Source organism: Triturus cristatus, chromosome 4_2, assembly GCF_964204655.1.
Source record: "Triturus cristatus chromosome 4_2, aTriCri1.1, whole genome shotgun sequence".
NCBI lineage: Eukaryota > Metazoa > Chordata > Amphibia > Caudata > Salamandridae > Triturus > Triturus cristatus.
The window spans coordinates 675,297,870-675,311,613 of NC_140586.1; the positions used below are offsets into that span (position 1 = coordinate 675,297,870).

The 13,744-nt window shown below is 40.5% G+C and overlaps 1 protein-coding gene across 2 annotated transcripts in view; it reads right to left on the minus strand.

Annotated features, from left to right (window-relative positions):
- Window positions 1–13,744, minus strand: part of FGGY (FGGY carbohydrate kinase domain containing) — a 2,161,252-nt gene that overhangs the window by 1,630,900 nt on the left and 516,608 nt on the right. For both annotated transcript variants that reach the window (XM_085602490.1, XM_085602489.1), the window contains one exon: window positions 2,932–3,017. In XM_085602490.1, the coding sequence (XP_085458616.1) occupies window positions 2,932–3,017 (86 nt within the window). The remainder of the gene's footprint in view (window positions 1–2,931; window positions 3,018–13,744) is intronic.

The following is a 13,744-nucleotide window of genomic DNA, read 5'->3' on the forward strand; positions in this document are numbered from 1 at the left end:
ACGCAAGTGAAACAGCAGCCGTATACAGGATCGAGGACGGGCCCACTTGCAGGGTCCATACAGGACTTGATTGTGTGCTCTCCGCACTACACTTCCCATAATGCACAGTCTCATCTGAGCCTCCCATTGGTGGGTGTATCATATGGAAAATGGTGAAGTGGGTCAGTGGTTGCGCACACCGATTCCGTTAAAGCCTCTGAAGAGAAGCATATGGAGCTTCGAAACGCGTCAGGCAAATCCACTACGGAGCGGCTCCTACAAGCGGATCCCCGTCCCTACCTACACATAAACCAAGCTGCTGATCGAGTGCTACTTAAAGGTGGACAACTTTTGGAGCAGTATATATATATATATATATATATACACACATATATAATATTTTGATCCAAAAACAGAACTCCCCTCATCCACCCCAAACATTCCTGTTCCCTTCCCAAGGAGGCACTTTAGGTGGGTGGTTACCATTCTTTGACTGTGTTTTGACCAGGAAGAGGTTCTTTGTATGGACTCTACCTGTTCCTCAGCTCCGGTGTTGGACGTGTGGGTTGAGGGACTGTACTCACCTGCAGCAGTGGTGAGTGCTTTCTGCTATGGTGGATCAGCACATCGAGGGCTACTTCCTCTGGCTGCTGGGCACAGATCACACTCGAGGGATGATTCCATGGCTTTGTCTGCCATATTGATGGCAAGGGTGTGACTTTACTCCTGGCATGTTTCTCTCCTACTGAGCCGGATAACTCTGTGATGTGCAAGATGGAGGGAGTAAGGTGACTTAGAGCCATTAAAGAAAACATCAAAGGCAGTGATGCCTGAAATAATTTCCTTCTTTGAAGTTCATGGTCAAACCTACAATGTTTATTTTTTAGCCCATTTCAAGATGGAGGAAATTCTAATAATCTATTTAGAGACCTCCTAAGGTAATCTGGTGACCTAATTTCCTTCACCTCACATTCTCTTCCTATTAACTTTCATTTCTTGAGTGGGTCCTATGTAAGGAGAAAGGATACAGTTGTTCACTGTGTTGCAACGCAGTCAGAGTATTTTTCATGGGGTTTGTCACCCTTTTGTTATGTCTCAGAGAATACTATATTCTTCTTTCAAAGTACCTAAGATTCAGGACTCTAGTAATTTCTGGCATGTTTCTTTTTATTTTTTTACCTTTAAACATTTTGCCCAAAAAGTGACCATTTCGAGTTGACACCTGTTTTATCATGAGTTTTCTGAAACCTGGTAAGGTAAAGTTGCCACTGATGGGAGCTTCCCATACTTCTGGCAATCAAGAAAGTGAAGGTTGGATCTTCTTCTTTGACCTGTGTTTGGTACACTATAATCAATGATGAGAAACAAAATATTACTAAATCAGGCACTAGATTACAGAAATATTCTTGGAAGTTCAACAGATGTTTGCACCCATTTTTGCTCTGCAGCTCAAATTTGGTATATCAAATTTGCATTTCAAACCTTGAACCCCTACTTCAATACCTATCACGTGGGTTCAAAGTTTGTGCTTGGTAATGTTTAATGAGTATTCCATCAAAATCAGGGAATTCCTTTGTCCCCATTCCTGGGGGACATGGCTGCCTTATGCACTTGGGGGAAAAAAACTACTGCGCAACGCCCACAGTTAGTATATCCCTCAAGGTGTTCATAGAAGGTTGCTGTGAAAGTGGGATAGCTGCATAGTTTTACTGTTTTGGTTAAACATGCGTTAGGGGTGGCGTCCTTGCCCCTCAAAGATAGGTTGGGGCTGCCCAAGAAGAGACACAGAGTGGGCTAGGTGCAATAGTGCCTGTGTCTGTGCACACCCTGAAGACTGGCCTCTGTGTGGGGCATTACAGGCCCCCTACGAGGATCACTGCAGAATGTGACCACACACTGTCTTGTGGTCAACAGGGCATCTTACTAAGGGTCCTCAGGCTACCTGCACAAAAACAAGCAACAGGTGAAACACCATTCAGTGTGTCTATTCTAGACATTGTCTGCAGGATATATTAACTCGCTAAGCTAATACATTTGAAGTAGCTAGTGCCCAGCAAGCCCTGTTTAAAGGATGTACACCATGCCTAACGAGTTCTAGGGTTTCAGGTACTAAATGCAGAGCCTGGCTGAAGGCCATTTCATTCACCCAGCACCCAAAGGGCACAGTAGAAGCTCTTCTTCAGGCTCTCACATTAGAGTGTTGAGTACAGAGCCTTAGTGTAGGATTTATGCTCAGAGCCTCGTGGGCATGGTGAAAGCATGTGCTTCTCTCTGCAACCATTCATCTCAAGTCGTCAGAGCTGAGCTAACAGTCAGACTATGTGTCCAGATACTGCTGAGCACAACTGAAGCCGGCATGAGCTCAGAGCCACTTCACCATCAGCACAGGGCCTGACTGAAAGCCTATCCTTGAGCCCAGAGCCGGCTGGGTTGGTTGAAAGATTGAACTTGGCGAACTGTGGACTGTAGCGAATTTAAGCTGCTTCAGGGATGTAATTGATCATGTCCATCCTTAATTGATACTAATATAGTGATGGCATCAACGATGTAACTTAAGAGGTGATCTGTGATATCATGTTGAGGAATTCCTGTGGCATAGCTCATCATAACTAGCACATTTCTGCGGTTTCTAGATTTTGGATCATAACTATAATGTCCTTTCAAATCAGGTTTTTAAGGTAATTTACATACACACACACACACACACACACAAACACACAATCTCTGTCTCTCTGTGCAAGAACGTTTCTAGCTTTAAATATAAAAAAAAAACATACTAGCCCCCTCATGCCCTCAAGAAAATAATGATGACGCAGTTGTGGTCCAGGATCTGCATAAAACTGTTCTTTATAAAATCAGACGCAGATGTTCATCAAAGCCAATTAATGCAGAGCACTCTGTAGGAAACATAGACAACATGTGTATTTGATACTTAATGCAATAAATATTTACCTGGCAGGGACACCTGTTGCTTTCCAGGACAAGTAGTCAGGAAGATCAAAGAAATGCCCGGCCTTTTCCCAGCAAGAATGCAAGTTCTAACAAAACAAATCCAAGTATTAGAAGCGTGTGTTATTAAGGTATTACATGAAAGCACAATGTTGTTTTCAATCCTGCTCTGTGCAGTATAATACTGTTTCTGATTGAACTGCTGTAGTTGACGATGTTTATTTCCCATAAAGTGATGTTTTGAGCCTTAGATTCCACACTAACACTTCTGCCTTTCAGTATCTATAGGGTATGAAATGTAAACAACCTCATGCGCTCTGCTGGTGCAAAGTGCAATACCAATGCATTGCCTGGTGAATTTTATGATGCCCCTTCTAAAATATTTATGGCACATGCACAAATGAATAAATATACCAAATAATAACCCCCATATGCATCCACAATTCTAGGGTTGCATCTCCTTACTGCAGCAAACAGCTTCACACCATTTGCTTGCACAGTGATGGGTGAGATGATTACTTTGAAGGCTTGTTTATTCTGGAGCCACACGTGTTAAAAAAAATATTTTAAAATGTAACAATCTCTGTTTTAGGTAAACACACTGGTGTATGGCCATGTAAGCCGTGGGAGAAGGGACTTGAGCTGTCAATGTATCTCAAGGAGTTCTCCCATCAGCCAGTAAGGTAATGGTTACTTACTGGTTCCAGGATGCAATAGATTACTCATGTGTTACTTGCACAGTGTTTGCCTACATAATTCATATAGTCACACCGAGTTTCTCATCACTCAATAAAACCAAGAAAGAAATGGCAAACTTAAGTTATAAAAACAGTTAATTGCAACATACAAATGTTACTCTTAGTGAGTTTATTGATATTATCTTCACCGGAAACCATAGGAACATACGTCAAAATATTGCGTGTCTGTATTAATAACATTATTTTTAATTATTAATTAACTCACAATTTCAAAATGAATCACGCAATCACCGAATACCACCTCTACTTTCCCAATTCCTCTGCAGATGGCATCCATTTACTCTTCAAAACAATAATAATGGTTTCCCTTGCAATCTCTTATGATATACAAGCAGAAATGTTCAATTACACGCATTTTGGACTCGAGAATACCAGTGTGAAGACCCCATGCTACAGAAGCTCCATTTTACTGAAAAACCCCAAAACTCTTTTGTTAAAGGAAGTGGTGGCAGGATGAAACTACGTACTAGGTCTCAAGAAAATAGCACAGAGGAATCGTGGTAAGTATAATTAGAGAAAGGGTCGGTAGTGAGGAAGAGGGATATTATGGAGGAGGGATATTATGGAGGAGGTATGGAGTAGAGAGGATGAATAACTATATTAGAGAATGGCAGAGTGATGGTGGAAGAGTTTATAGTATGACAGATGAGAAAGAAAAAGAAGTCGGAAGAATAGCCAAGTCAAGAGATACATTGAGAGCTCCAGTCATTTGGGACTTTGATTGTGCTGAAGGATTTATCCAACTCAGCCATCACATCAATTAAGAATGCACCAATGATCCTACACTCAGCCATCAAATGTAAGTCTGAAACGTTTATTATTACAGTGACAATGTAGGAAAATGTATTATTAATTGGGTTAAATGGTAGTCCACCACAAGTACTAAAGTCGCTATCCTGTTAGTTAAAGGCAAAGGTTTCAATAATTTAAATCTGAGCTTAACCCCTGATAGAATTGGCACAGATCAGACAGACATTATTTAAGAAAAAGGGAACTGGATATATGAATTTTAAAAGTATTAAGAGAATCAGCACCAAGAAAATGTAAAGCAGCAAGAGAAGATACTGTTAGCATGTGAATGGGACCAGAAGATACACCATGCAGGTTTGTCCCAGTGGCAGATTTTATCATCTGACTTAACCTCTGAACTCAAAATTCTCCAGAGGGGCAAGGTTGCAAACTGTATCTGAGGAAGTCCTCATCACACTGAAAAGGCTATTGGATAAGGTCCTGCTGAAGCTGTTGGTTTTGATGGAAAAATCTCCAAGTGCGAAAAAATTCAAATTTCATGCTCAGAGAAGTCTGCTGGACACTTTTCACACCTTCGCCTGGTCAATATTTCTTCGTTTGGACTTTGTCTTATTTCTGCAGGTCAGATTCCTCCAGCGGGGCGAGGCTGTAGACTGTGTCTATTAAGGCCACACCAAAATTGGATAAGCTTGCTGGAGAGTCCGCTTAACAGGTTTTTCAGGTGGCAAAAAGTTCAGAGTAGTCCAAAGCTGACTTTTTTGCCCAGTGAGATCCTGTGTTGGCCGAATAGACGTGTGTGGTAATCCTGATCCTCAGGAGTTCCGAAAGTCCAAATTCTTTCTAAGTCCACATTTTCAGACATTTCAGAAGAAGACCCTTCTGGACACCACTAAGACTCCCAGAACCTTATGGACAGCAGTTGGGGCTCAGGGCTCACTCGAGCAGAGACCACCAGCAGCATCCAGTCCTCTTCCACTTGCAACTGGTCACCCAGAAAAAAGGACTCTTGCTGATTTTTATGTCCCTGTAGCCACACATAAGGTCAGCCAACTTTCCATTGGAGTCCACATCTTTGTTCTGGGTACAAGTGGGAGTAGGTACTGTCCTTCAGGTCTCCTCACAGGTCACAAATAGCAGGTGCATTCCTTCTTTTGCTCTTCCACAGGTCCAGAATGTGCTTTGAGGAGCTGTGGGTGAGTTGTCAGCTTTACAGGTTTTATTAGCCAGTGGGTGGGACAACTCCTGGATGCTCCCAAACCAAAGAAGAAAAAGTTCCTAGGTGTAACCCTTCCTACTTTTTGCAGCACATTCTGTTTGCCTTACTGCAAACAACCCCACATTGTACTATTCTAAGGGAAATCCAAGATGACACAGGCCTTATGCCCCTAAAGGGAGCCTGCCTATCAGCCAAAGGTGCTTTTAGGGTAATAAATAGGCACTTCCTCCTCTGCTGCATCAGACTGCTTCTGACACCAGACCCCCTCCCACTGGGCTGGTTCCCAACTTGCTACAATAGGCCTAAACAACAACGGCATCCCCTACATCTAATAGGATGGCTCAACACAAATTCACAGGCGCAAATTTTAATCAATTCTGTAAATATAGGCACATCTCAAATAAACAGAGGCACTAGACAAGGGTGTCCTCTTTCTCCGATTTTATTTGCGTTATTTATAGAGCCACTAGCAATAGCAATTAGACAGAAAAAGGGTGTACACAGTCCCTGTCCAAGGAATGACAAATATAAAACTCTATGCTGATGACATTGTCCTTTTTTTAAACTCAAAAACAGACACCAGGGAGGAAATCATGAGAATTTTCTCAAATTTGTAAGCAATAGGTGGTTATATAATAAACAAGTCCAAAACAGAGCTCATATTGTGCAACTGTTTGATAGATTCTCTATTTCCAGAATTCTGGCCGTTATACAACACTTGCCCAAAGAGAAACTTAGGGATCTTTGTGATGGAGAAAGTAGAAGATCTATTTCAATTAAACTATACCCCGTTGCTGAAAAAAGTGAAACGTCTATTAGCACAATGGAATCAGCTCCCACTTTTACTATTAGGTCGTGTGGCACTAATTTGTATGTCTATCCTCCCACTATTTAATTTTCTTTTTAGCGCCGCTCCATGAGCACTACAAGCAGCTTCTTTTTAAAAGAGATAGACAGCATGTTTTCCTCTTTTTTATGGTCGAATCAAATACCGAAACTGGCACTTAGCACTTTAAGTCACCCTTGTTGCAGAAGGAGAGCTGTCCCTTCCAAATATTAGGAATTACTATCATGCGACTTTTGCACATCACAGTTTTAGATTTTTCTTTTTGGATTCTCAGAAGGCAGAACATTTCTTTATGAAAAAGATCTTAAAGGAATATAATATTGTTGACCCTACAAGAATAACTAAGTACTCTAAGAAAGTACGATATTAACCTTGGGCATAGTACTACGCTTCGCTCACGGAGCATGCATAGTTTGCACTACTACGCACTACGCAAAATGCATGTAGCACAGTGCTAAAAATGTTCTACTACACATAGCGTAGCAGCAATATCAACAATACCCACAAATGCTTTGACAAAGCAATTTTACATGCTAAAAAGCATATAACCAATTCACAAAAGTGAACTTTGAATGAAAATATTAGGCAATGAGAGAGGTGATGATTTTGGGGTCCCCCCAACCTAGGGGGAGGACCAAGTAGATGCCTTGAACACAAAGAGCATATCATGCTGGTGAACGATTCAGTGGTGGTCCCTTCCTCCTAGGACCACCCCAAGCACAGTTATGGGCAAAAATACAATCCCAACCAAAGGCCCTGAAAAGCATTATGGGACGAGGTTTGCAGTGGGCAGTGAATATTATAGTGTCCAATATCAAAATAATTCTACAAAGAGCTGCAGTTCAGCTAGTCGTTACTAGATGTCCCTCATGAGTCAAATGCAAAAGCATTGAAATTATTACATCAAGCTGCAGTTCCACTAGTCGTTACTAGATGTCCCTCACGAGTCAAATGCAAAAGCATTGAAACCCTTTCATGAATATTTTGCATTTGACTTGTGAGGGACATCTAGTAACGACTAGTGGAACTGCAGCTTGATGTAATATGTTCAATGCTTTTGCATTTGACTCATGAGGGACATCTAGTAAGGACTAGTTGAACTGCAGCTCTTTGTAAAATTTTTCGATATTGGATACTATAATATTCACTGCCCACTGCTAATCTCGTCCCATAATGCTTTGCAGGGCCTTTGGTTGGGATTGTATTTTTGCCAATAACTGTGCTTGGGGTGGTCCTAAGAGGATGGGACCACCACTGAATCATTCAAGAAGATGTGCTTTTTGTTTTCAAGGCATCTGCTTGGTTCTCTCCCTAGGTAGGGGAGGATCCCAAAATCATCACCTCTCTCACTGCTTGCTAATTTATCATTTTCACTTTTGTGAAATAACTATATGCATTTTAGCATATAAAGACAGAACTACTTATTTTATCATAGCTTGCACTGTGCAAGATGCTGTTTGCAATTGTTGCTCAGAGCAGACAAGTACACAGTGCTTTCAGCTACGCACTACGCAATTTTTGAGTAGCTGAGCGTAGTTCAAAGTGTACTTTGCATTGCTACGTGTAGTGCTACTATGCAAACTACACCCAGGGTTATCGATAAAAGACTCTCCAATGGGTAGTCAAGCAAAATGTCAGCATTTTTTAGAATTCCGAGATTTAAAAGCTCAACTAGACTGTCCCATTTTTTTTACGGGGGAAAGATATTTTTTAGAGACTAGTATTATAAAAAAAAATGGGAAGAAAATGGGTATGTACAAATAGGATTTTACTATAGGTAATTCTTGGAAGCAATGGCCAGAGATCGAAATGGGGCTCTCGCACGCTAAAACAATATTAAATCGGTCATTTATTAGAATAAAACCCTTGCTGAAAAAGTTTGATATAAAAAAACTCTTCCGCTAGAGCAAATATCAGTGAGGCCTTTGATTCCCCGACCCGAACGGAGGATTAGCGCCTGGGTGAAAATCTTTAATGAAAACAAACCTCTCTTGCCATTTGATAAAATCCATGAAAGATGGTGGAAAAGGGAAGGAATGCAGGTTTCAATATCAACCTGCAACAGAATCAACACCCTCAATGCATCAACACTTAGAGGGGCAAACTTTAAGCGTATGCAATTCTACTCAAAATGGCTGATCTATAGGACTCCTTCCTTTCTTCATAAGATATACCCACAAATAGAGGACAGATGTTTCCGCTGCACAAAAGAGGGTGGTGGCACCTGGTCGCATATTATCTGGGAGTGTCCAAAAATTAATGGTCTCTGGGAAGGAATTTAACTTTATCTTAGATCCACCCTAGACCCTTCCATTTCTATTGATGCATCAATTGCAGTTCTGGGATGTTCTCCTGATATTACTTTACAAGATGAATGCTTATACATCGCAGCATTGATAGCAAGATCTTTAATTCTACAATGCTGGCGTTCCGATATGGTACCCCTTTTTCAGGCATGGAGAGCGAAATTAAGTAAAATTAAAGAACTGGAAAAAAATATGCACTAAGATCAGGCTCAATAAAAAAGTACGAGAAACACTGGAGTTTACTAGGGTTATAAGTTAGAGATAGGGAAATCTGTTTTTATCTCTGAACTTAAATTATCAATAAAGAGAAGACGAAGCAGCAATTCGAATAGCTAAGTTTAGTCTGCAAGGTATTCTCCTTAACCTATTCTTACCTTACCATACGATTATAGGCAATTTATATATCCTTTAATGTTTTACTATTGAAAGAACGTCAAACTATGTCCATGCCTAATGTTCTGTATCTAGCACTTTGCACTTTAATTTAATTCTGATTTATAATTGTATTTTATGACTGCCTTGTCCCTTCTTTGCAACAGGGAGATCGGGAGGATGGGGGGAAAAAATTGTTAGGTTATGGTTATACCTAAATGTTTGGCACTTTGCACCTTATATGGTATCTACTCTCTGTAATAGGGAGAAGTGAATGATTGATGAGATATATTTACCTCTAAATGTTTAGCACTTTGCACTTTATATAGCATTTCTTATTGATATGCAATGCTGCAGTCCATTGATTATCGATAGAGTAACTTGAATAGTCGTTTGCACTATGTACTTTATTTGACAATTCTGCAGCCTTGTAAAAGACTGACGAGATATGTTTACCTCTAAATGTTTAGCACTTTGCATTTCATATGGTATTTACTACTGGTGTGGAATGCTGTAGGTTTCCTCTCTACATTGACTATTAGCAAAATAACCTGAATACTCTGAGCTGTTCGCAATATGCACTTTGCTTTACAACTCTGTAGTTCTGTAATTTGTATGAAGTCTCAATAATAAAATAAAATTAAAAAAAACAAAGGCTTCCCCTTCCTCAGGTCTCCCTCTACAATAACTATAAATGGACAGGCATCCTCTCTGTCCCTTTCAAGTAAATGACGTAACTGGAACCTTCCTAGCTTCTCTTCTGGAGCTCATATCTATCACACTCTCCATACCAAGCCCATCCTGTCACTAAGTTATTGTCTCTGCTCTAGGGCAGTATTACACATCATTACAATCAAACACTGGCAGGGCAGCTGCTGTCAGGCGAATGCAAATTAACCTCTAGGAGCTTCTGTCAGGGAATTGTCACTTCCTACATGTCATTTTTACTAAACATTTATTAAAAATCACCACTGAATTTGATTTTTAATATTAAAAATAGTGGTGGAACTATTTCTCTAGCTTGTCCCAAACGCAAGATACCAGAATTCATATTTTAATCTAATCTGCTCTCTAGGTTTCCTCATAGGACAGCCAGACCCTTCCACAGTAAAAATTAGCTTTAGAGTCACTGTAGGGAAACCGCAACATTACATTTTTATGTCTCATGTTTAAATCAATCAATCACACCATTTATATAGCTCAACAGTTACTTCAAAGAGCATCCCAGTGCTGATAAACATTGCAAACACTTAACTCCAGCTACAAAGGAATGGCATGCTCAAAAAGCCACGCCAAACAGCCAGCTCTTCAAAGATTTTCTGAATAGGCTCTCAAACCTAATCTTTCGACAATGTAACGGGAGCTGAATCCAAGCTTGAGCTGCGAGTTAGAGAACGACGCCCCTCCCCATTTCTTACGTTTGATCCTCGGAACATGTAGTAGACTCGCATCAGACAAATTGAGGCTTTTAGTCAGTGGATAGTTCCTTAGCTTATCAGAGAGGTAATTAGGACCTGTTTCATAAGAAGCTAATTTGCCCAGCAGCCAATTTATTTATTTCAAGTGGAGGAAAAGTTATGACTGTGATGATCTTTAAGGGTAGTCTTGCTGCTGCATTTTGTACAACCTGCAGTCTCTTTAGCAGGTAAAAGAGCAAGCTCAAATACAGAGTATTCGCATAGTCAATGCAAGAGGTGATCAGAGCATGGATCAGTGTACTCTGCGCCTGGAAAGGGACCAAGTCAAAAAATGATTCCAAAGATCTTAGTGAAATGCAGCAGGAGCTGACTGCTGAAGATATCTGAGAATGCATGGACAGGTGGAGAGCCATCTTAACACCTAAATTACAAGCAAGAGTAGTGGAGGAGGGGTCGCAGAGCTCTTCGACTGACAATCCAGTCCCCAACAAGGAGAAGTAAACCCATACAGCAAGATATCGTTTTCCCAGTGTTACACTTAAGGTTGCTGGCACATATCCACTCAAAGATGGCATCCAGAAAATTTCTGAAGGCCTTATTCACCTCATAAGTATCTTTCTACATAGAAAGAAACAGCTGTATATCATCATCATACGAAACAACACAGACCCCGAAAGATTCAAATGATGAAACCAGATGAGCCATCTAAATGTTAAATAAAGTTGGGCTCACACCTGAACCCTACAGAATTCCATACTTGAGCTTTTAGGGTCAGAGGAGTGTGCGGCCATCCAGACTCCTTGGCTTCTGTTCTCTAAAAAGGAACAAATCTAAGCCAAGGCTAGGCCACCCACTCGTATATCTTCCAAGTGCTGTAGAAGGATGGAATAAGACACAGAATCAAAGGCTTCTGATAGATCTAGTAAAACCAGGTATCCTGTTTTCCCTTATCTAACACCAGTTAAATGAAGTCCACCACCTATATTAGTGCCATCTCTCTACTGTGTTGTGGTCTAAAACCTGATCGCAAAGAATGTTATAGGTTGCCCTGTTCTAAATAGGAGGATAATCAGGCATTACTCAACTTTTCAAGCATCTTTGAAGTAGTTGGAAGTAAAGACATTTGTGCAAATCAGAAAATTCGGCACCTAAAAACCCTGTAGTCAAGGTAAGTAAAAGCTCCCTCAAAAGCACATCCGTACGGCAATTCTGTTTTTAGGGGGAGTGCACATCCCCTCCAGAGCAACTAGAATGTTGCCTGCCGGTGCTGCAGAGTGAAAAATGGACACCAAGTATAGCAAATAAGTTGCAGTGGTACTCTAAGTAAACCTTTACAGATTCCACCCCTTTACCGTTTGAAAACAGTCCTTCTAATTAAAACAGCCTCACCAATACCAAACCACATAAAAATTACATACAAAGTTAACATTCATGCGAGTTCAATTTTGTGTAAAATTCTAATTTGTGCAAATCAGTAAATCCAGCACCTAAAATCCCTGGCGGCAAGGTAAGTGATAGCCGTCTTCATGTAAATACGATGTGCCCTACCTTGTGGCCTATAAAAGAGTGACTTTTTAATAATATTTAAAAGGATGTCTTTTTGCCTGTCAATATGGGTATTTTGACAGGCCAGGCTCCAAGAATTTCTGTACAGGTCACTTTTCATTCTGTATAGACCGTGGAAAAATTACATTTTGCTGTCCCCATATATTGCTTACCTTACCATAGATCACAGTATAAGCCTATATATATAAAAATCTATCTTGATCAAGATGCTGGTGGTAGTTTTTTTTATCAGCATTAGCATCATTTTAATGGATTCATCTTGACCCCACCAGGTTAAGTAAATGGGGGGCTTTATATTGGCAACATCTTTCTGAATCAGAGATCCCAGTCAAATTCACTCTAATATCCACTTTACCTTTTAACAGTCCTAGGTATTATAATGTTGAGATACGCACACACTGTTATACAGATTAAGTAGCTTACTAACCTGAGGAGCACAAAGCAGCACGTGTACGTTGGCGTCCCTCCATGCAGCAACTGCCACCTGAAGAACCCACAGTAACATGCATACATTCCATGGTACATGACAAAACACGACAACACTTCCCCCCCTCTTTATATAAGAAACTACATACATACAATGCATGTATAAGGAACACTATATAGTAAAAAGAAAATTAACTAAAAATAACAGAAAGATAACAGTGGCAATGAGTAAACTACGCTAAATGAATTACTAAATGATACACATTACAAGATACAATACTTAAATAGTTTTTCACTAAGTAATCTTTAAGCCGACCTGGCGGTTTCGAACCCTCCTAGGATAGTCACCACTTATTCCCACATTGCGTACATCCGTGGCTCTTCCAAATGCATCATCCACAAAATTCAGTACTTTGCACTCCCCATTACATCCTGGAACACCAGCACCACCCTCTATATCACCCGAATTGAGAGCATGAGCACCACACTCTGTGGCACCCAAATCAATGATATCCTCCTGCCTGTCATAACTTCCACAACAACCATCTGGGACACTACCAAAACAGGATCCTTGAGAGTTATCATGTAACCCATTATAATTCTCCTCATCAGCCACTCCACAGTAACTCCCTTCCATTCCTTTAGAAAGGACTGCAACTCTTTCAAGATTCTACACCGTACCATTTCTCAATCTAACCGCATTATGTAAAACCTCAATGACTTCTTCTAACTCATAAAACTGAGGTTCACCTTTGCAAACCTTGCCAGGTTTCTTGATGCAAACCCAATCACACACCTCACTTTTCACAGGTTTAACCCCATGTTTGACATCATAATACTTTTTACTCCTAGCAAGACACTGTTTCACTGCTTTATCTTATTATGCATCTCTAAGGACCTTTGCACAACACCTGTGTGACATAACTAATCGGGGTTATATTTAGATGTTGGTTTTCTCCCCCTAATAATCAAAAACAGGGAAGGACCTGTAGCCTCATTATCTATGTCTTAGTACACCCACACAGCTTTGCCAATCTGTGTAGTCCAATCCTCATTATTACACTTAGCCAACTGAATGGAGTCTTTTAAGACACAGTTGAAACTCTCCACCATGCCATTGCCACTTTCATTGTATAAGGAAGTGGTTCTGTGTTTTA